The sequence below is a fragment of the Vombatus ursinus genome, unplaced genomic scaffold (genome assembly GCF_900497805.2).
Source record: "Vombatus ursinus unplaced genomic scaffold, bare-nosed wombat genome assembly UNPS02009824.1, whole genome shotgun sequence".
NCBI lineage: Eukaryota > Metazoa > Chordata > Mammalia > Diprotodontia > Vombatidae > Vombatus > Vombatus ursinus.
The window spans coordinates 9221977-9246568 of NW_020949602.1; the positions used below are offsets into that span (position 1 = coordinate 9221977).

Sequence of the window (24592 nt, forward strand, 5' to 3'; positions counted from 1 at the left end):
TTGAGAAGCTAATATTTGTTTTTTTCTTCATCTCTTCCTGGCTGGTGCTGCATTCCTTGAGGTCTGGCAAATAGACCGTCAGAGTGAATAATGGATTCCACTCCACCCCACCCCGCCTTGCTTTGACTGTGTAAGAGGCAATTGAGTGATGGAATATTTAAAGCATGGAGGAACTCACCAGTGACACAGTCCGGGATTAAGGCAATTGCCTCTGAGGGCCTTTTGCATATTTTATCATAATTCTTGTCTCCTGAGCAGCTCAGCCATCAAGTGGTGATTTTTCAAAGAGTCGACTATGACGTTAACTCTTCACTCACCTGAACATGCTCCATTTTGAGCGCTCATGTCACATATGAGCACACCACTCGTACAGAGCTTGTTTTGATGGCAACCTCTATGGACGGGGGCCCAACTGACAACTAGGAATTAAGTAAAAATTAACTCCAAATAACAAAAATGCATTGCCATTCATTTATGAAGATTTATTAATTGCCTGCTTGATATAGAACCATCTGGTTAATAGTAAATGAACTACAGCGTTGAGCTTAGACAAAGTCCCTGTCCTGGTAGATATTACAGTCTGGGAAGGGGGAATGAGACAGTAGCACATGGCTGTGCCACAAAATATCTTATTCTAAACAAGTTTACTGAGCAAAGCTCTACTTGAGGTCCAAGGGAGGTCATTAGTGGACCAGGGATTTCAGGCAAGGCTCCACAGAGATGATGTCTTTATGGGAAGTCAAGGACCAGGGACATTCTGCATTATTACCAGGAGCGTCTAGATCTGTGAATGCACAGAGCCACTGGCACATTTAACTCTAAAGGGTGGTAGGATTCCACCGCAGTAGAGAAGAAGGGAGGGCATCTCATTCAGAGGGAACAGCAAAGGAATAGAAATGAGAGTTATTACAGCAGCAGAGATTGGCTCAGTTTACCTCACCTATGTGGAGAGGAGTAATGTCTGAGATTAGAAAGGGATGACAGCAACCAATTCGGAAGGGTCTTGAAGGCCAGTCAAAAAAGTTCAATTTGGGGGGGGGGGGGGTACAGAACTGCTAACGATTTACATGGTCTATTTCATTAGGCTCTCAGGGCATTGGAAAGTAGAATCTAGAGTGTGGCTTAGTGGACAGAGGGCTGGGTTTGTAGTCAGAAAGACTTGGGTTTGAATCCTGCCTTGGGCAGTGGCTGCTTCCTAATCCTGGAAATGTTTACTTTTGGTGGAGTGGTCTCTCCAGAATAATCTCTCCAGATAAGACTCAGGCTCTTTAATAAGGGAATTTCCTTGTCTTTTGTGGTGCCTGGGCAGGGTGACCTTTTTTGTAAAGATGCTACCTGCAAATTCCACATGGTAAAGAATCGAGCAAAATGGGCTTTTTTAAAAAAAGGCAATTTTTTTATTTTTACATCGCCTCCATCTCCTTCTCCCATCTAACAAAACTCCCCTTGCTACAAAAAAGTTTTTAAAAGAAAAAGAATAAAGCAGTTCAATAAATCCCCGAATCCAGCGCAATGTACTATCACACATAGTGCCCACCTCAGCAGGGAAGGTGGCAGAATTCATTCTCTCCAGTGCTCTCTGCAGCCACACTGGGCTCCTTCCTTTTGTATGGTGCTTTTCCTTCATATGGGGCTAGTCATTTGTTCAACATTTTCCTGTTCCTTCTTCACTCAGCAACTAGCAATCATTCAATCAACAAGCATTTATCAGGTGCTTACTTATGTTCCTTGTCTGTATAAATGCGTCTTCCATGCTTGTCTGAATTCTTAATATTCATCATTTCTTACATTTCAGTAGGATGCCATTTCAGTCAGGCACCACAATTTGTTTAGCCATTCTCCAACTGATAGATGTTTTTTTTACCAAAAAAAAAAAAAATACTAATGAGCCTGCTGGATCATTCCTTTTTGGGTTTTGTTTGATTGGGGAGGGGGCTATATATATTCCTTCATTAAAAAAAAAACATTTATTGTTACCTTTTTTCCCTTTACAACAATGTTACCTTCTGTTATTTCCCTTCCCACTGTGAAACCTCCCTGAGAACAAAAACAAAGAAAAAACGAACAGTTAAGTAAAACCAATCCACAAAAGACCCCAGTTTGAGAGTGTTTGCCACATTGAGCACCCATGGTCCCCGCTCCTCTACCAAACAGAGAAATGTGTGTTTTGTTGTCTGGTCTCTGGAATCTAAAGGTAATTCTTCCTTCTTTCCTTCCTTTTTCAGGTGGTTTGCAGGTGCCATTGTCTGTGGACCCAGCCACATGCCCCATAGTCCCTGGCCAAGAAATGATTATAGAAATCTCCAAGGGGTATTCTGGCCTTGGCCTCAGCATTGTGGGAGGAAAAGATACTCCACTGGTAGGTTTCTAAAAGGGAAATATCCCATGAACTTAGTTTGATCATGGCTTAGCTTCCCTGTAGAAAATGTCCTTTTGTGTTGTGGAAAACCTCTAACATCCGATAACTCTGCTCTCACGCTTTGGCCAATATTGAACGATGCTTTTCTCTTAGGTGTTGTCTGAGATGCTCTCTAACAAAACATAGGGAAGATTGCCTGAAATCCCCTGTTCTGCTGTCCTTCTCAGGGAGGGGCCAGGGGGCATTAAGCCCGCCACCCCCAACATCAGCCTGGACTGCAAGGGTCCTACCTTCTGCCTATTCTAATAGGACCCACCGTGAATTGTCCAAGGCTCACTTATTACATGGCACAGCAAAGCACTTCCTCCTGAAGGCCAGAATAATGCCACATCTTCCCAAGGACATAACCAGCTGGAACCAGTCTCTTACTTAGTCTGGGTCTCAGCCTTAAAATTCATTTTAAACCACCTTTTAAAATCAGGGGTTTGGGCTGATTTTTCCCCATGGTCTGACTAATTCTAAATTCCTCTGTTCTTGTGAAGATTAATCTGTCTAGAACCCATGACCAAGGCTCAGGTCCCAAGTAGAGAAGCTCATAGAAGTCACAAAGTTCATTGTGGTTCAGGGGAAAGAGGGCTGGATTTGGAATCATCCCAGAATCATAAGTATCTGACTTTGGGGAATTCCCATGGCCTCAGTTTCCCGTCCTCTAAAATGAAGGGTTGGACGTGAGTCCTCTAAGGTCCCTCTCAGCTCTAAGTCTGTGATGCTGTGATTCAAGGTGAAATGGAATCATAAAGTCATAGTTCTGAAGGTTAAGTAGCCAAGAGACAGTCCCCCCTCCCCCAGCAGGGATTTAAAATCCCCTCTCAATCAGCTGAGTGCTGATGCTTGATTTGGCCCTGGTGTCTAGGGGTGCACCTCCAGCGTGCTATTCCTGGCATCCAAGTTGTGCTGCATTTTAATTCAGGAAGACCCGAATTTGAATCCTGCCTCAGTGAATTATAATAGCCCCCATTGCACAGGGTTGTTGTGTGGATCCAGTGAGGGAATCTCTATAAAGCGCTTCACAGCCTTAATGCATTCTCTTTTTCAGATAGCTTTTTTTTTCCACCTGCCTTATTGGTGGGACAGGTGTTGTCTGGTCAGGAAGGGGTTTTGTCAGTAGATAATCTGCTCTTAAGTAGAATGAAGCCGTCCCTGAGCCCGTCTGTTGATAAACAGCCTTCTTCTCACCTCCCGAGCACTCACTTGTCCCTTCCTGTAACACTCAGCAGGCGTCTGCTCTCGGGTCTCTGTCTAGTTGATGAGGGCGGAAGGCAGAGGCTCTTTCTTCTCTCAACTTGTCATCTCCCCCAGTGCCTAACGACAGATTCTTTGGTGCGGCGCAAATAATGCCGGCCCTGGAGTCGGAGCCCCTCATTGGAAGCCCCCCTCCTCTTGGACATTGACTCCCTGCAGGGCCTCAGCAGTGAAGTAAGGCGGCCGGACTCAGGTCTCTTTCAGCTCCAGATCTGTGATTCTAAATCACTTAATGTCCCTGGGCCTCAGTTTTCTCATTTGTAAAATGAAAGGGTTGGGTTGGGTATGCTCTTAGCTCTGAATGTAAGATATTGAGAAAGTCACAGAGTGCAGAGGCAGAGTGTCCTCTGGCAGTTTCCTCCTTTGATTTCATGAATGAATGCTTAGTCACTCTTGCCACCCAGCTCCCCAGGCCCCCCATGGCTAATGTTTCATAAACCCTCTCTCTCCTCTAGCATGGCGATGCATCCCAAACAGAGTGCTTATGGGTGCATGACAAATATTGCCAACGTCCTCCTTTACTGAAGCCAAAAATCTGGGGAGAGAATCCCTTAAGAGCCGTTTGAAGTTCATAATACCTAGTTCTGGTGTCAATCCTGGAGTCCTTCTGAAGGATAAGCACACTTAAAAGGAGGCACGATGTGGACCTTTTCTTTTCTGACCTTAGGGATCTCATCCAACGTCATACATCTGGATGGTCTTGTTTTGCCCTGAGGTTAAATGGCTATAGGAGAAAGAGGTAGGGAGCGGTTTAATGGGTAAAACAACAGATGACAAGAGAAGCAATTTTTCTTTTTAATATTGGTGCTCCACAGACCCCATGATTGCTGCTCTGGTCCCTGTTATCCAATCCTTTCCTTGGACCACATCCAGTCAGGAGGAAAGCAGCCAATGGGAACAATGGGGGCATCTTCAAGGCTCTAATATTACCGGTATTTCCACGTCTGACCTTCACTGTCCCCTAAAGTGAGCAGGCTTTTCCTCATCAGGAGCATATGGATTCTGGAACCTGTTCCTTCCCTCAGCCTGGGAATTGGGGTTGCTGCTGTATTCCCCCAAAGCAAGGAGAGGAGAACAAGCTGTGAGCTGCCACACCTGTACAGCTATTGAGTGTTCCCGTGAGGGAGCGTTCTGTCTGAGTCAGCATTCTGTCTCTGTGCTTGTATATAGCCAGTCAGCAAGCACACATTAAGTGCTGTACCAGGAGCTCCGAGGAGAGAAAAATAGCGAGAGGTCACCTGCAGAAATGCCACTTAGCATCCCATTGTCCTCTCTGTAGCTTGGCTTTAAAAAGGAATTTTATTCTTTTGATTTTGCATCACTTTCATTTCTAAATACATCCCTCCTCGCTCCTCTGAGTATCAGGGACTCCCTTAGAATAAAAAAGAAAGAGGGGGAAAAGCAGTTCAGTTAAACCAACTACGGCTAACGATAATAATAGCTAGCACTTAGCCAACAGCTTTTACAAAGATCATCCCATTGGATCCTCAGAACAGCCCTGTGAAGATGGTGCTAGGATAATCCTCTTTTTTTAGAGGAGAAACCTGAAACGCAGGCAAGTCGAGTGACGTTCCAGGTCATATGTCTGCTGTTGGCTTAAATGGTATTTGAACTCGGGTCTTCCTGACTCTAAATCCAGGGTTCTATCTCCTGTGCCATTTATCTACCTCCTGTTAACCAACACATTCACCAAGTCTGGCTGTATAGTCCATGCTCTTCACCCATAGTCACCCAACTGTTAAGAAGGGAAGGAAGAAGATTTTCTTCTCAAAGGCATTCTTTTAAGCCTGTGAGTTAAAGTTGACTTTGATGATGGTGGTGGTGGTGGCAGTGGTGATCATGAGGTTGATGATGGTGCTGGTGGCAATGGTGATGATGATGATGGCAGTGGTGGTGGTGGTGGTGATGGTAATGTTGTTGATGGTGGTGATGATGTCTCAAGATAGCTATTGGGTAGCAGAGAGGCTGCATGGCCTACAAGTTCAGTATGAGTCAGTAGTGTGACCTAGCCACCAAGAAAGCTATTGTGATCTTAGGACACATTGAGAGAGGCCAAGTGTCTGGAATGAGAGATGTGATAATCCCACCATACTCTGTGCACACCTTGATTGGACCAAGGGAATTTCAAATTCCCTCAAACCTGGGGCCTCTAGTTCAGACCAGGCTCCATTTTTCTCCCATCTCCAAAGGCCCAATCTTTCCCTTAAACTGTTCCATAATGGTTACAATCATTGCTTATGGATCACTGAGCTGGTACGGGAGAGTTGAACTCACAGGCCAGACCCCCAGGAAAGGCAGGCCCTTCCGCAGCCTTCCTGATCGCAGTGAAAATGAGTTAGTTTCAACGATGATCAGCATAGAAACCACAGCTGCCCCTTTTCCCTTGCTTTGTAGGGGCTCACCTCTTTTCACAGAGATAAAGGCCAGACCCCTTGTCTCTTGGCCTGAGCCTCACCCCAAGGCTATCCATATCCCCCTAGAAGCTTAAGCTTGGTTTTTGTGGTCACTTTTTGCTTTTGTTGAATGTAATCCTTCAGCTGTTAGCACTGACTTAAACCTCTGAAAAAATCGATGTATATGAATCTCTATATATTTAAGTGAGCCCAAGTGAGGGGAAGGAGTGCCCATTGTTTTCCATGTGACTGAGTGTTTTATTTGATTATTTCCTGCAAGATGAACTCTGCAGTATTTTTTTTTTTAAGTTTGGTTTGCTTTGGCAGACCACCCCTAAAAGCTGAACTTTCTCTGCCATTATTGCTTAAGTCATATATTTTTACACCAAACATCTTATTACCTCGGCTTTATTATTTTAAAATCAAAGCAGAGTTTGCAAATGTCCATGACTGCAGAGCAAAGGAATGTTAATGAATGGTGCCATTGAAAAATCTAAGATGGGGCAGTTCTGACCTTACAGAATATAACTGTAAGCAAAAATAGGAGGTAAGCTGAGTAAAATTGAAATAAATAAGGACCAGATGGAACCATAGGGACCTATAAAATGTAATGCAAATATTATCCATTTCCCTGAAATAAATCTATATCTCAGTATGAAAAATTATATTTATATCGATGATGTGGGCAAACTTTCTCATGAAACTTGGCAAGTGACCCCTGTCCATAATAAGATTTTGCAATTCAGTGGAAAACAGGCTTCCCTTTGACCTCATGAAGAGAAACATTTCAGTATCGCAACCCATAAAATGGTCTTACATGAGACCAACGATTCATTCTCTACATTATATTGGCTGTTTTATTGCTGAGATATTTAGCTGAATGTTTCAGATTGCTGTTAATATTGGATGCGTGTCAGCAGTCAGGGTGTGAGAGTCTTGGGGTTGGGGCCAGTAGGAAGGAGAGCCATTTTACCCATGGTGTTATAGAAGGCAGTCTTTGGGGACTATCTCCCACAGATCTTTCTCGGTCTCCTCTACCCTCCCTTTTCCCCACTGCTAGTGCTTTTCCTCTGGGATTGTCTTATATGTACTGGTTGTTTTTGTTTTTGTTTTTTTTTAATGTTATTTCCCCAATTAGAATATAAGCTTTGAGGGATGGACCTTGTTAACATAGCGATGGGCTAATTGGCCCTTGAAGTTCCCCTTCCTACTTTGAGAGTCCAGGATTCCTTAATCATGAAAATCTTCAAATCATCTGAGAGGGATGATTTCCATTTGGCCAACACAGCAAACATTTTTGCCTTCTTTTGTATCCCCAACACCTAGCCCAGTGCCTGCCAATTGGTAAGCATTTATTAAATGTTTGTCAATTGATTGGAAAGCTTTGTGGTCAGCACAGGGCCTGGCCCATGGGAAGGATTTAAGTGTTTTTTGACCGACTAACTGACATTGTCAGAGATAAAAGAGGATGGAGAGTCTGTTGCACCCAACTCAAACCTGACCAGAGATCCTTTCTACCACATTTTTCCTTCCCAACTATAAATTGTTGTCTAATTCTCCTGCATTCTTAGACTGACATCAGTGAAGAAACCTTCCCTACAACTCTGCGAGACCTGGGTTCTCTGTCTAATGAAATCTCTGTTCAAATGGGAAAGATGCATCAATATTGATTCCAGATTATCAGCACAGCCAATATTATGTCTGGTTCTTTAGTGATATAAGTAAAATATGCTGCAGACAATAACTCAATACCACACATACCGTGATGGTGTTTAAGTTACGGTGTCCGTTGTGTTTGCAGAAAAGGGTTTAGCCTCCAGCAGCGTGGAGGCAGCTAGAATCCCAGTTAAATCAATCCCCTGCAGGCCTGAAAAGATCCACTTGTAACCACCTCTTCCCCCACCAAAAAAAAAAAAATTCTCCCATAAAAGGATGATTATGGGTACTCTGCAATTCACGGGAGCCCTTCTTTGCTAATTCCCCAAGTGCAAGGCTTACTGAAGGCCTCTGGGCTTTTCAAGTTTGTGATCACAATCCAATCGCCTCTTTGTGGTATGGTTGGCATGTTTATTAATGATACTGTTATCTACATGTTGGCAGCTTTACCCAGGAGGAAAACGACTGTTTTCTTTGTATCAGTCCACAGTGAAACACAGGAATTCCCCTAGCTGGTGCTTCAGGGTTTAAATTCCCCTGAGAACCTGGGACCATGTGTGGGGTTCACCGATAAAGAAGTCTATTACAGTAACTTGAGTGCCTCAGGTTGACATGTAAATCAGTATAATTACTGGCTCTGGAGTCAGGAAACCTGGGTTCAAATCCTGCTTCTGATGCTCACTGCCTGTGTAGCCTTGGAGGTGGTAGTTCATCTCTCTGGGCCTCAGTTTCCCCATGTGTAAATGAAGGAATTCAGGGGTTTGGCCTCCAAGCTTTTGTTCCAGTGATCCAGGAGCTCCTTAGTAAAGACTTCTTGTAAGGTTGCTGAGGGTTGTTTTTTTTTTCTGTAATTTCATACTCTTTTTTTACCTTTCAGCTCCTAATTCCCTTCTTTACCCCGCTGTAGATATTCTTTCATTGCCAAAACTGGCTCTCAAGAATAAATGCACTGCCCTCATAATGATGAACGGTTGGGTGTGCATGTCAGTCCGTGTGTACCTTCTCATTAGAGCTGACCCTGTTTTGCACCTCAAGCTTCTCACAACTATCTTTTCAGCTTCATGCATCGTTCCCCGCCACGCACTCTGTGGTTCGGCCATCGGACTTCTTACTTTTTCTCACTCATGATGCTGAGAGAGGCAGGAAAGTGGGAGGGAGTGACATTGAGGCTGTCCCCCAGTGAGAGCTGTCCCAAGTGGTATGAGTCACCTTAGGAGCTAGAGTGCTCCCCCTCAGTGAAAGACTCCCAGCAAAGGATGGGTGATCATTTGTTTTGAGTGTGCGAGGTTTTTGAAAACTTAGTTTTATTTTTTTTTTAATCAACAAAAATCTAAGTTCTCTCCCTCTCAACTCTCCCCCCACCAGGCCATTGAAAAGCAAAAAGCAAATCAGACATGCAGAGTCCAACAAGACAAATTCCCTAATTGACTGAGTCCCAAAAGTCTGTCTCCATTTGTAGCCCAATCCCTTGCCTCTTTGCCAGGAGGTGGGTAGACGCTGCACCATGAATCCTCTGGAATCCTGAGTGCTCATGTGTTGAGAAGCTTCTTGTGTCTTTCAGAGTTGTTTATCTTTACAATGTTATGGTTTGGGTATAAATTATTCTCCTGGCTCTCCTCACTTCCCTCTGCCTCAGGTCAGAGAGGTAGATATCCACTGGTGGAAGATACTGTAGAAGATCCTGGTTCACATAGCAATGGCCCCTGGAGTTCCCCTTCCTACTCTGAGATTCAAGGATTCCTTAATCACAGCAATCTTCAGATCATTATCTGAAAGGGATACTTTCCGTTGGGCCAGAAAAGAATCAGTTAATTGACAAACACTTATCAAGCTGCTACTGTGTGCCAGACAAAGATGAATCAGTTCCTGTCCTCAAGGATCTTACATTCTAATGGGGGAGACAGTTCACATAAGGGAGTCATGGCCAGGGAAGGAAGTTTGGTCCAGAAAGTCAAAGAACTGGGAAATGGGGTCAAAGGGAAATCAGCTGCCACAGTCTGACCAGGGGCAATGGTCTGATGGCTGTGTTTAGTTCCAAGCATAGAAAGAGATGGAAGGGGTGGGGGAAGATTGTGGTACGCACACAGAACAAAGCAGATGGCAAAATGTCCAAGATGCAGAGAGAACCTTGGTCTGAAACTGGCCCCAAACAGCTGACTTTCTCTTCACTCATTTACCAGTTAGCTCAACTAGAGGCAGCCAGGTGACTCAGTGGATAGAGCACAGGACCTGGAGTCAGGAAAACCTAGGTTCAAATCCATCTTGAGACACTTAATAGCTGTGTGACCCTAGACAAGTCACTTCACCTCTGTCTGCCTCAGTTTCTTCCTCTTTAAAAAGGAGATCATAATAGCACCCACCTCATAGGTTGTGACAAAGATCAGCTGAGATAATATCTGAATATATTAGCACAATGCCTGGCACATAGTAGGTGCTTAATAAATATTCCCTTTTCCTTCTGTTCCCCCTTTACTTCCCTCAACTTCTCAGAAGGAGCTCCAAAATGGAAATGGATTAACTCCACCCACCCACCCCCATCTCAGTGAAATGGGTGTTAACTCTGGCCAAGTGGTACTGATCCAGATGGGGAGAACGCAGAGCCAGGGCAGTTGGCAGGGAACCTGAGGTGTTTATGCAGCTGAATTTTATTGAAAAAAATCGATGCCCCAAATAGGTCTTCAAACTCCAAGTTCAGTGGGCTTTTGCCATTATTACTCTTGATGATGATGATGATGATGATGATGATGATGGTGGTGATGATAATCCATAGCTTTTATATGGGGCTTTAAAGTTTGAAAATTACTTTACAGATCACACAGGTAGTGTTGAGAAGGAATTTGAACCACTGTAGTTTGGACCCCAGTAGTTTTGGCTTTGTCTTTTTTATGTGTGTTTGAATGTACATACACACAGTTGTAGAATATTCGGAAATATGGGGTTGTATGAGGTTTAAGATTTGTTGGATTTTTATAAATATCTAAATTTAGATGTCTCTAAATTCAGCCTAGAGTTCTAAAACCTATTGTCCACTAGTAACTCTCTCTGTCCTTTTCTCCTCTTCTATACCTTCATGTTCTGTCTATTCCATTAAAACCTATCTGTCTAGCTAAATTGTAAGCTACTGGAGATCAGAGACTTAGCCTCTCATAGTCTCTACTGCAACCAGAGCTGGTAGTTTGTAGAGGTTCAAATGCAATTGAATTGCCTGATTCCCTCATAAGAGAATCGCTTCCCCAGAAGCATTGTAGCTAAAGGTGAGAGTTCTGGGCAGGCTTGTGGGGAGGAGTCTTGCCAATGATTTCTTGATTTTAGATAAGATAGACCTCTGGGGCCTCACTTGCTGCTTAATTTCATTTTTATGAGGGGCAGCTAGGTGACACAGTGGATAGAGCACCCGTCCTAGAGTCAGGAGGACCTGAATTCAAATGTGACCTCAGACACTTGACACTTAGTAGCTGTGTGACTCTGGGCAAGTCGCTTAACCTCATTGCCTAGCAAAAACAAAACAAAAAACAAAAATGGTGATCATTTTTATGGATATTTTAAACAATTGTTTAATAGATAAGAAATTTTAAGTGTAAAAGTATTTGCAAAAAACTATGGTGTATAGTAAATATTCAAATATAAGAAAATGTTAGCCAACAGTTAATAGTATTGTTTTGGTTAGTATTAGTATTAGTTTGGTAGTATTCAAACAATGGAACTTTTAGATTTCTTAGTAAAGTTAACAATACTATCCAAAATTATATACTGAAATTGCCAATTTAAGGTCTAATTGTGCTTCCAAAACTGGTTATTTTGGGGGGTATCATTAATAAGATTTTAATAAAGTATACCATGCATATGAATAAAAAAAGAAAATTACTTTACAAATGTTATCTCATTTGGTCCTCACTACTGCTCTGTGAATTAGGTACGGTTAAGCCCATTTTACAGATGAGGAAACTGAGGCAGACAGGAGTTAAGTGATTTGCCCAAGGTCGCACAGCTAGTAAGTGTTTGAGTCTGAATTTGAACTCAGGTCTTCCTGATTCCAGCGCCCCCTTCACTATGCCACTTTTTCTTTCCATCTCTGGCATGTTATAATTCCATTACTGAGTGACTTAAAATTCTTAAATACTTCTATTTATCACAATGTCAGTCCAGAAGACATTATTTATTCCAGCAGTTAAAAAGAAGGCTCTCCAGTCAACACATGCCCCCATCTAGACAAATGACCTTGTGTCAGCCAGGCACCACCAAGCAATTTAATATCCTACCCTTCTGTTCCCTGAGCTTTGGAAACATCCATGCATAGAACCCAGTGGGGTTTTGCCTAGAGTTTTTACTTCCTCACTGTTTCACTTAAACTGTTGGGAGATTAGCAAAGAGAGAGGTGGCGTGAAGTGGAGTCTATGGTAAGATGTCTGGTCCCAGTTACTGCCCCCCGTGGAGCCAAAGGCTCCTCACTCCCAGAAATGCTTAGTCCCATCTATTCACTGACACAGCTGAGCCAAAATCGACCTGATGGGAATTTGCTCCCCAAATGCCCAAGCCTGGTGAGCATGGAGAGCAAAAGGATGAAATAAATGCCAGGGTTAGAAATTTTAGTCCTGGAACTCATGACTTTTGAGCTGATTCTTATTTTAGTTCTCCTGGGGAGAAAAGCTCTTCATCTGGACTCAGAAGACCCGGCTTCAAATCCCAGCTCTGCCATCTCCCCGTTTCTCGTCCCTTTTCTTTGCTCTGCCTTTGTCAGCCCTCCCCAGAGTACTGGGTTCAATTCTGGCCACCAGGGTTTAGGAAGGACCTTGATAACGCAGAGCATCCAGAGGAGAGCGCCAGCCTCGCGAAAGGCCAATAGAACAGAAAACTCCCAGTCAGACAAGATAAGATAACTGGCATAGGCTTCAGGTGTTTCTGAGGCTGTCGCCTTCGCCTGTCACCTGCTAGTCCTCAGAGAGCAGAACTGGGAATTGTAGATGGAAATGACAGGAGCAAATTTAGGAGCAATACCCAGACAACCTTCCTCACCCTGAGAGCTGTCCCGGTGTGGAGCGTGCTGCCTGGAGGGGTGATGAGCTCCTCCTTGGAGGTCTTCCATCAAAGGCAGGACACATCCTTCTCTATGGTGTTGTAGTGGGGATTCTTTTGTGGTTAGAGGTCCTTTCCAACACTGAAATTCTAATTCCGTGATAACCTGAGTGACTTCACCATCCCAAGCCTCAGTTTCGCCATCTGACAGATGACAGTAACACTCCTTGCATTCTATCCCCTTCCCAGGGGAATGAGTTATGACCTAAGAGGATTGTGTTCTATCTTGCAACGGCTTTCCCTGTTAGGAAGTTTTCCTTTCCATCACGTCCAAATCTATCTTTTCCCAACTTCTAATCATTGCCGCAATTCCTTTTGTGGACAAGATGCACAAGCCTAATGCATCTTCTCCAGGCTAATTCTTCTCAGTTCCCTTGATTGATATCCATGTGGTATAAGGACTTTGACCGCACTCTTCAGTTCATCAGTGTTCTTCCTGCAGTGTGGCAGGTACCAGGAATTGGACACAATATTCCAGGTGTGGTCTGACCAGGGAACAGGACAGAGGAACCGTCTCCCCCTTAGTCTATGATGTGACCTCCTAATCTGGCCTAAGGGCACATTAGTTCCTGGGGCTGCCAATCACTCAAGTTCCTCTCGTGAAACGTGGCATCCACCAAAACCCTCAGAACTTGTTCAGATAAAGCACCGACTTACCTTATCTCCCCTCTTATATTTGTGAAATTGATTTCTTGGACTCCAGTGTCTGAATTTGCCCACATCCCTATTATAGTTCACTGGGTTAGATTTGGCAAAACGTTCTGGCCTGTCAAGATCTTTGCTTCCTGACAGTCATCCATAGCATTAGCTATCCCTCCTCACTATTTGTAAGTGTGATAAGCATACCCTCTATGCCTTTGGCCAAGTCATTCATGAACCCCTCTGGGGCCAAGCACAGATCGCCGTGCCTCTCCACAGAAAGCTCCTTTTAGTTGACATTGAACCATTAATGACTATTCTTTGGATCCAACCATCCACCAGCTCCCAAATCCATGGGAAAATATTCTTTGGTTGGCCATTCCCTAAGTGATGAGCATCTCCTTTTTTCCGGTTCTCAACTACTATGAAAAGAGCTGCCATAAATATTTTTGTGCATATTAGGGATTCTTTTTGACAGTTACCTCCTTGGGGTATATTCCTAACAGTGTTCCTCCAGGAGATGGAGGATATGGACGTTTTTGACACTTTATTTGCACAATTCTAAATTGCTTTGACATATTGGTTTCTGCAAATTCACAACTCCACAAGGCATTAATGGGCTGGTCTCACCACACTCCTTCTCATGTTAACTATTCTCATCTTTTATAATCTTTGTCTCAGAGTTGTTTTGATCTGTGTTTCTCATATTATTAGTGATTCAGAGTATTCTTTCATGTGGTTATTAAGCTTCTTTATATGAGAATTGTTTGTCTATATCCTTTGACCACTTTTCTATTGAGAAGTAAATTTTCATCATAGGTTTCTGTTAGTTGTCCATATATCTTAAATATCAAATATTGATCAGACATTTGGTACAAAGAATTTTTCCTAGTCAACTACTTCCCTTATTATCCAATTTTTATTTGTTCAGAATTCTTTAATTTTTTCTTAATCAAAATTTGTAATTGCTTTTAACCCTTGTTTGGTTAGAATTAATATTCTACCTATAGTTATAAAAAGTATGTGATCTATTCTCATCTAATTTTTTATGCTGTTATCTTTAGTATTTAAGTCATATATCCATTTTAAATTTATTTTATAATATGTTGCAAGATGCTAGTTTTAGTCTAATTTTTATCAGACTGTGTTCCAATTTCCCCACCAATTTTCATCAAATAAGGAGGTGTTTCCTGCATAATGTATATTTTCAGTTTTACCCAAAGACTGGCTCATTGAATTTATTTATGATTCTTCTTAGTCTGTTCTCTTGATCTACTTTTTTTTTTAACTAGTATCAAATGGTTTTGATGATTGTTCTTAAAAATATATTTGAGGTCCCAAAGTGCCACCCTTTTGTTCCTATATTTTCATTATTTCTGTTGATGTTCAAGATCTTTTGTTCCTCCAAATGAATTTTCTTACTATTTTATCTAGTTCTATAAAGTAACCCTTTGTTAGTTTATTTGGTAAAGCATTAAATCTATAAGTTAATTTTGGTGGCATTGTCATTTTTTTGTTGGCATGACCCAGCCATGAGCACTGAAGAATCTTCCAGCAGTTTATGCTGTTTTTTATTTTTTTTTAAAGAGGCATTTTGTAATTGAATCTATTCAAGTATTGAGTGTGCTTTGGGAGAGGGAGTCCCAAATATTTTATAAATTTTATAGTTATTTCAAATGTGACATCTTCCCTTTCTATTTTCATCTTTCAGTTTGTGTTATAATATAGTAATGTTGATTTTTGTGGATTTCTTTTGTTGCCTATATTTTTGCTAATACTATAATCTCAATTAAGTTGATTCTCCTGTATATTCTAAGTAAACCCTCATGTCATCAACAGATAGGGGTAGTTTTGTCTCCTCTTTATATTTATTATTTTTACTAACATTTCAATAAAGCTTTTCCTACTCTGTCACCCAGCTATCTTTTCCATATGACCTCACATTCCTCCTTCCTTGCTGCTCTATATATTCTAGATATATTGGCCCTCCTTTTCCCTTGGATATCATCTCCCTCTTCTGTCTTTGCCCAGGTTTCTCTCCATGTTGTCCCTCTTCATCTTCATCTCTTAGACTCCCTACCTTCTGTCAAAGTACAACTCAGGTGCCCCCTTCCACAGGAGACTCAGTTCTTATGTTCTCTAACTCAACACCCCTCCCCCAATTACTTTGTATTTGCTGCATACATTATGTACACATTTCCCTCAATAGAATATAAGCTCCTTGAGGGCAGGAACTGTTTTTTTTTTTCCATTATACCTCACAATGAGCCCCTAGCACTTAACAGACTCATCATAAAGACTGGTTGAATTGAAACAAATTGAATCTCTCTTTGTATTTGTAGCTATGGAAAACAATGTACCAGAGGTTCTGAAGGCAGCATCCAAAGAGGATTCCAAATGTAGTCTGATCAATGGTAGCGTCTTTGTAATAAGTGCATGGCCTCCCAAAGGAATGACTTTGATCCATAAAGGAATAAATTACATTATTTTACAATCACACATAATACACTGACTGTTAGTTCCTTACAGGCATAGACTGGCTACTCTTTATTTTTTTCATATGGGACAGTGAAAGAGATATAGTTAGTGAACCAACTGGTGATTGGAAGGCTAGTGGATGTCCTAGCCAATGTTATTTAAAGCTTTATTTAGACATTTTATTTTTTATTAATAAATTCATTTATTTTTAATTTTCAACATTCCCTTCCATAAGATTTTGAGTTCCAAATTTTCTCCCCATCTCTCCTCTCCCTCCACCCCAAGACAGCATGTAAATTGATATAGAATGCCTTTTATTTTTACATCACAATCATTTCTCCTCTTTCCCCCTCTACCCAGCCATCATACCCTATAAGCCTTCCCTTGTGACAAGGAAAAACAGTTAAACAAAACCAAGCAACAGAACACCCTTGTCTAAAAGCATATGCAGCATTCTGCCCCAGTGTCCCCCCACCTCTCCAAAGAAAAGAGGGCTGTAAATTGATTATCTCTTCCCCTGGGCCAGGTATGATTGTTATAGATACACTTCACCATTGTTTTATTGATCTTCTCAATTACGTTATTCCACTGCTGTCAGATGTTTTCCTGGTTTTATAGCTTCCCTTGGCACCGTTCACGCAGTTTCCCGTTGTCTCAGAATTCATCATATTGTCCGTTCTGACTGATAGGATTTTCAGTTACTGCAGGATGCCACAGTTTGTTCAGCCAGTCTCCAATCAACTCAGTTCTTTCTCGCTAACTAATTATTAGACTGTATGTTTAATCTCAGCCCGTTCTCTCATTACTCCACATAAATTAGACCTCACAGGCTTCCTAGCTCTGCTCCCCATTAAGCTTCACATTCATGTTTAATAGCCTGCCTCTGCCAAATCCTTAAATGTCCATAGAGATGCATAGGCTGGTTTCAAATTGTACCATAAAATGTCAGTAAGATGGATCACAGTTCACCTGCAGGTCATTGGTGGCCAGCAGCCACGGACAAAAGTGCCGCAGAAGACGTTCCACACAAAAATATTCTATCAGACAACACAGAGTCAAGGAAGCTAATTAACAGACCTTGAGAAATTCATGATGATGCTAAACATGCCTTCTTTGTCTGTCTTCATGGCAGCTAGAGGTCACCTGAGTCATTAGGCGTCATCAGTTTGGTTCTTGGGTGCACGAATGCTTGGCAACTGGTGTGGAGTCATGCTCTCTTTCACAGTTGTCTTTATATGCTCAGCATATAGCCCAGCATGGCACATAGTAAGGGATTAACACATGCTGTTGTCATCCCCAGCTAGAATGCAAGCTCCCTGAGGGCAGGGACTTTTGCCTTTGTATCCCCAGTGCAGGACACATAGTAGATGTTTGTAAGTAACTCTTTATTGAATTGGATAAAAAGTAATGAAAATTTATTTTGGGTCATGTTTTTGACAGGATGCTATAGTTATTCATGAAGTATATGAAGAAGGAGCAGCAGCCAGAGATGGAAGACTTTGGGCTGGTGACCAGATTTTAGAGGTAAATGGTTTGAATTTTGCTTAGAAATGTAATCTCATGGATGACTTCCCTTTGTCCACAAGCTATCCTTCACATAGGGGTTGGGTTGGACACCCCTTCTAACTCTGAGGTCCCATGTTGCTCTTCACAGGATTCCAGGGTCTCCCACCTTCTTTTCATTCACTCTTTTCCTCACCAAGCCCTATGTTCTCCCCCACCCCTTTACCTCTCCCTCTTTCTCTTTCCCTCCCTCCCTCATTTCCTCCCATGGCAACAAAATCCGGAAAACTGGTTTTAGAGGCAGAATAATTGGGTTGGAATCCTGGCTCAGCTACTTACTACCTGTGTGACCTTGGCCAAGTTGCTGAGCCTCTCTGGGCCTCAGTTTCCTCCTTTTGAAAATGTGGGAGTAGACTCCTTATTCTCTGATATTCCCTCTATCTCTCTTGCAATGATTTGGTGAGAAGAGTACTAGCTTTGCAATCAGTGAACATAAATTCAATCCCACATATGATGCTTCCTTTGTTACTTAGTCACTTCTTTATTTTCTGATGTCATATTTGTGGGAGCTATGGGGGGCAGATCAGGGATTTCCTTGGTGTAAGGAAATTCCCAGGGCAGCTAGGTGGTACAGTGAATAGAGCGCTTGGCCTGGCATGAGGAAGAACCATCCAGCCTCAGACACTTACTAGCTATGTGACCCTGAGCAAGTCATTTAACCTTGTTTGCCTCAGTTTCCTCATCTGTAAAATGAAGCAGAGAAGGAAATGGCGAACCACTCCAGTATCTCTGCCAAGAAAACCCTAAATGGGGTCATGGAGAGTCGGACGTGACAGAAACAACTGAATAACAGCAACAAAGGAAATTACCTCCACCAAGGCAGACCAGTCACCCATGGTCTTGGAGCGCTACCTGAGGCATTGATAGATTGTCTCTCCTCCAAGTCACAGAGTATGTGTCAGAGGTGGGATTGAACCTAGGTCCTCCTGACTCTGAAGTTGGTTCACCATCTACCATGCTCCCTCTTTTGTGTCCACATTTGCTCCCAGCATTGAATATCACTTTCTCAAGGCAGATAATTGAATTATACCAATTAAACTATGTCCAAATGGGCAGCTCACTCCTTTTCCCCCTGGTTTTCCTGGTCAGCTGAAATGAAGCTCGGGGCCCTCTTGTTGGCCCGCCATACCATGCTAATGGCTGCATCTCACCGGGCTTTTCTCATTTGTCATCACTTTGCACAGGCACCAAAGTGGCAGTTTGGTGCCAGTAACTGGGTGAAGGAGAAGCCACAGACGGCCATTTGTGGAGGCTGGACTAAGCTTACTTTGTGGTGTGAAGCCTTTAGGCAACATTTATTTCCTTTATTGGAGGAATTTAATTGACTAGTTAACATTTAATGGTGAGCATGTGTACATTTTGCTTAGTGACTTTCATATAACCCAGGAAGACTGACATCATTGGCTCTCAGCCTTCAATGGGTTCTGTCCCCGGGGAGGAAACTGGAGAGCCAACCATGGGATAGAAAATACAGAAAGGAAGGGGTTAAAGGTATAACCATGCTGACTACAAGGTGAAAGGAGACCTGGCTCAAACAAGCTATTTCAAGGCAGACCTTGACTGTGTTTCCATGCTGGAACAAGTGATATTCCCAGTGGGTTCATTATACTATATGTGTATAGGGTTAGCAAAACAGAGGGGGGCCTCTTTGGGGATGGGCTTAATAGTTTTAACACAGAACATGGTTTTAATGATTAGGCTTTTCTCATTTTATAATCAGCTAGGATTTACCCAAAGCTGGTAATTAGCATGATGAGGTAAAAGGGAAAGAGGGCAGCGACTCCTTAATTGAATATTTGGAAAAGGTTGACTGCTTGCATGCTGGGAGCCAAAGTCAGCCCCTACACGTGATGATGATGATGCCAAGGGTCAGTATTGTTAAATTCACTTAAAGTGAAAGAAACTTTTTAAAAAGTTGTATTCATGCTTTTAGTTAGTACATCTTGCCTGGTCATTTCTGAGTATACCTTTCCAAGTAAGCCTTCTCGTGTAGCAAAGAAAAATAATTTGGTAAAACCAACCAACACAGCGACTTCTGGCAATATATGTCCCAGTCCATCTCCCTCGCCCCTCACCTCTCCAATGAAAGGAGGAGGGATCATGAATTAGACAATTGTTTGATCTGCCCATGATCACCCACACGGTAATATCTGCTCGTCTAACATGCAGAAGGCAGACTGGGGGAGGGTCAGTTTTGGAGTTGGGAAGCTCTGGCTCAAATGTCTGGACTCCTACTTGCTGTGTCTCTCTAGGAAAGTCACTCACCTTCCCAGTGCCCTAAGCGGCGCTTGAGGACTATCTTGCAGGTACCAATCTAGCATTAGTAGAGTTTCCTGTGATGAAGAAATCGCAGAATCTCGGGTTTAGAAAGAGCCGCAAAGGCCATCTAATTCAACCCACATCTCAGCCAAACAATAAGCATTTATTTAACACCTATTATGTGCCAGGTGTTATCTAGGTTCAAGGAATATGAAGACAAAAATGAAACTTCCTGCCCTCAAGGAGCTTAAATTCTTTGGGATAAGACAACATCTATATATGTGCCTGACATTAAGCAACTCATTGGTGCATTGTACCCACTCCATTTCCACCAAGGCACCATCTTCTCTGGATCCATCCATCATGTCCATGATCTGTTTCCTATACTCGAATGAGAGGCATTAAGTTCTTCTCTTCTCCTTCCTGCGCCCTTCTCTTCCTCCTTTCCTTCCTTCATTTCTTCCCTTTTTCCTTCTTTCCTTCATTTCTTCCTCTTTCTTTCCTTCCTCCCTTCCTCCCTCCCTTCCTTCTTTCCTTTTTTTTTTTTTTTTTAGACTAGGTCTCTCTAAGATAGAAGTACAGCTGCCGCTGCCAAGCTCAGTCTTAGATAACTAGACTTGGAGTCAGGAAGACCTGAGTTCGAATACAGCCTTAAACAAACACTAGCTGTGTGGCCCAGGGCAAATCACTTAACCTGTCTGCCTCAGTTTCCTCATCTATAAAATAGGCGTAATAATAGCACCTCCCTCTCAAGGTTGTTATGAAAATCAAATGAAATTGTATTTGTGAAACCATAAAGTGCCATATAGATGCCAGTCATCACTATGCATCCCACTGTTGAGCAGCACAAAGCTTTAACCTGTTCCATTTCTGACCTGGGCCTTTTTGCCCTTCCCTAGATAGTCTGGTGGTGCCCCCCCCCCCCCCCCAACTTAGGGGCTTACCATTTTGATACTGGACTTAGTGTAATCACCTCTTCATAGACACCTCTTCAGCTTTAGCCCGACTGCAGCTCAGAAACCCTGAGTTCACACAATTCACCACCCTCAGCCTTCCCTGGTAGCAAATGTAGGTACATACCTGGTAGGTATGTCCCATGATACCAGGCCTAACCTCCTTTTTCTCACACTATTTACTTCATTATACCTCTATCCAGGCACGTTCAGGAAGAGTTAATTATAGCTTAGGTTTTAGCTTATATATAGGGTTTGTCTATAAGGGAGGAATAGAGAGGTACTCAATGTATCAAATGAATCAGGTATGGGACAGCTATTTATTTCATACACACACACAGAAGTAATGCATAACCCAAAATACATAAAAGCACTCATTGACAGAAAGACAAACAAGTGGGACTGTTATAATCGGGGAGGAGGTTGGTACTTAAATCCATCTAAACGTGAAGCAGTTTCACCTCAGCCCTGTTCTATATCCCTCAGAGTCTGCGGTATCTAACAAGCCAGGCCAGCAGTAAAATTCAGCCTCCTGGCAGTGGTGTCCTCATCAATGCAGAAACTTCTGCTGCCACCAGTCAGCTCCATCCATTGTAAACAAGACCTCAGAACCATTTTAACTCACGAGGACACTTTCTCACCTGGATACACCCATCCTGAGATCAACGCTCAGCCATCTACCCAGGGCAGGGTAAACACAAAAGGAGGACGCTGAAGACTAGGCAGGCTTCCCTAAGCAGGTCGTGAGCTTTAGCTGCCAAGTGCTCGTGGCCACAGGGCAGCTAGTGTCAGGGCTGGAGTGAGCCGCCTTCCTCCCCACCCTGTACTCGGAGCAGATCATAGCAGTGTGGGCAGTGTCCAAACCAGAAAGAGGAGAGAGGGCTGAGTTTGTGGTCACGCTCTTTTAAAGATACCCCGAGTCATTGGATCCTCCTTCTCAGGGGCCAACACAGGAATTGCCTCATCTCTCAAAGCGTTCAGCCTTCATAGTGCTGAATCATGTACGTGGGGTCATGCGGAAGAAGCCAGGGACTCTGTGCATGTCTGTGGAACTGTTAGATAGGTGAATGGAAAATTCACAATGAATACAAGGTCATTTCAGCCTTGGAGGGGGCCACTGGTGTTGGGTACTGGCCTCTCCTAGCATGTAGCGTTTGAGCTGAGTGAAGGAAACTTGAGGGTCTCAGAGGTGGCTATGAAGAGGAAATGCTTTCCACAGCCTGTGCAAAGGAACAGAAACATGTGGTCCAATGGAGAGCATGCTGGATCTGAAATCAGGAAGACCCAAGTTCAAATCCAGCCTCAGACACTTACTTGCTAGCTGGGAGATTCTGGGAATAACGATAACACCTACCTTCGGGATTGTAGTGAGGATCAAATGAGATAATATTTGTAAAGCATTTTGCCAGCCTTAAAGTACTATAGAAATGCTAGCTATATTGTTGTTGTTATTGTCATCAGGAAAAAGGCCAGTTTGGTCGAATTACTGAGTACGTGAAGGGAAATAATACACAAGTCTGGGAAGCTAGTTGTGAAGAGCTTGACATGCGGCAGAGAGGAATTCACATTGGGGCCTAGAGGCAATCGGGGAACATTGGAATGCCTGACCGAAAATCTTCTCTGCCACATACACAGTCATCCAGCCTCTTGTTGAGGACCTCCAAGGACAGCGACTCCCTCACCTCCTGAGGCAGCCCATGCCGCTTTGGACTAGCTCTAGTCACAAGTCAGAACCAGAAATGAAAATACAAGGCACAGTGTTTATTCTTCCTCATGGGCAGTCTTCAAGCAGAGGCTGAGCGACCGCATGTCCAGTATATGGTAGAGAGGATTCTAGGTCAAGTACGGTCCCGGATGGTCCCAGAGGTCCCTGCTGTCTGTGCGATTCTGTGATTCCAGTGACACTCCCCTGCCCATGCATAGGAACATTCGCTGCCAATGAGCATGTGTAGCATAAACATGGCAGAGCAGGAAACAGAATTGGAAATGCCCACTGATCTGTCTCCCTGCCTGTCTAGTGCCTGGCCTCATTCTATTGAACAGATGGGTCTGTATCTTCCTTTTCAGACCATCCAGGAAAAGCTAGTCTGTCATCTCCATCAGGAATCCATCCTAGCATGACTTCGGTGCCAGACGGGCCAGGCCATGCAGAGTTTGGAAAACAAAGATCTCATTTGGTTATATAATAACTTAACAGGACTCTGAAGGTGTTGACATGGCAGACCCATTCTGAGTGGTTTCTCCAGTCATCCTGGATTTACCCTGCTCAGTGTACATATGGTATTGCCCTATGCTCTAGCCCCCATTGTCGTCCCATTATGGCACATTGCAAGCATTTACAGGATGCTTGACCAACCTTAGTTGGGACAAGTCATGGACACAAAGCTAGGCAACTTAATTAAATGGGTAAAAGAGTCATGAAAATTCTGAGGTGAAGGGGATCAAACAGATAGATGAGCAGGAGAAGAAAATGTACAGAATGTCCACAACAAGGAAGAAGGAAGGAAGGAGAGAAGAGAAGAAGGGAAGGAGAAAGGGAGAGAGAAAAAAAGAAGGAAAAAGGGAAGGAAGGGAAAAAGAAGGAAGGAAGGAAGAGAGAGAGGGAGAAAATGACCCTTCTTTTCAGAGATTGGAAGCTGTGGTAGTGGAATGATGGACAAACTGTCAGACTTTTGACCAGTTTTCTCTGTTGATGTGTGTGTGTGTGTGTGTGTGTGTGTGTGTGTGTGCACTCTTCTATTCATTCTTGGGTACTTTACCTAGTCATGGAAGAGGGAGAGATATATTTAGAAATGAAGATGAAAATTTAAAAATAATAAACATTTTTTTAATGTTTAAAAGGGATCCTATATTTAGAACTGGTAGCATTCTTAGAGGTCATTGAGTCCAACCCCCTCTTTTTCCAAGGCTCTGACCAGGGTCACACAATAAGTAAATGCAAGACTGGATTCAGACTCAGGCCTTCCTGACTCCCGGCCTCAGAAAGCATCTAGCTCATTCTCTGTCTGAATGAAAATGCCCTTTGCTGCAGGACAACTCCAGTACTGGTCCTTCACCTCAGATTTGGCAAAGACATCCTGTCCTCCAGGCCTGTAATTCCCAAGTTATGGTCCCAAACCTTCTCTTGTTCAGGTACTGCTTTCAATTCTTACCCTCTTTCCTACCCAGAATCAGCTGTTTGACTTTGATAAATTAGCCTTAGGGGAGAAGGGAAAAAAGGAAATAGCATTTCTAAATCACCTACTTTGTAAGAATAGAGTCCTTGCCCTCAAGGAGCTCTTAATCTAATGGAAGAGGCATCACACAAATAATTGTGTACAATTAAGATAGAGATAGAAATAATTGCATAAAAAAGGTTTCTTGCAGAAGCCAGGATTTTAGATGAGTCTTGAAGGAAGCCAGGGAGGCCAGGAAGGCAGAGATGAGGAGGGAGAGCACTCCAGGCTTTAGGAACAGTCAATGAAAATAGCTGGAGTCAGGAGTGTCTTGTGCCAGGAATAGCAAGTCAGAGGGACCATACAAGAGCCTTTTGGGCACTGGATAGCCTGGCCCTTAATCATCCTAAATTAATGACTATGTGTGACCTCCAGTCTCACATCTCCATTTGCCTTTCAGACATCTCAAGCTGGCTGTCCAGCAGACATCTTAAACTCAGTGTCCAGAACTAAATTCATTATCTCTCCTCTTTCCCCTAGCCCCCACCTTTCCTACTGCTGTAGATGACAACAGTATCATCCCAAATCCACAGGCTCACAACCTAGGCATCATCCTGGATTCCTCACTATCTCTTATCTATATCCAAGCTGTTTCCAAGGCCAATCAGTTTCACCTCTGCATCTTGTAGATTTCACCTCTGCAATATCTCTTGTAGATTTCACCTCTGCCCCATCTCTTGTAGATTTCACCTCTCCAGCCTC

General features: G+C 43.1%; 1 protein-coding gene across 5 annotated transcripts in view; it reads left to right on the forward strand.

The window, feature by feature from the left end:
* Nucleotides 1-24592, forward strand: part of PATJ (PATJ, crumbs cell polarity complex component) — a 332827-nt gene that overhangs the window by 280987 nt on the left and 27248 nt on the right. For all 5 annotated transcript variants that reach the window (XM_027852793.1, XM_027852795.1, XM_027852794.1 and 2 more), the window contains exons 34-35: nt 2226-2359; nt 17341-17424. In XM_027852793.1, the coding sequence (XP_027708594.1) occupies nt 2226-2359; nt 17341-17424 (218 nt within the window). The remainder of the gene's footprint in view (nt 1-2225; nt 2360-17340; nt 17425-24592) is intronic.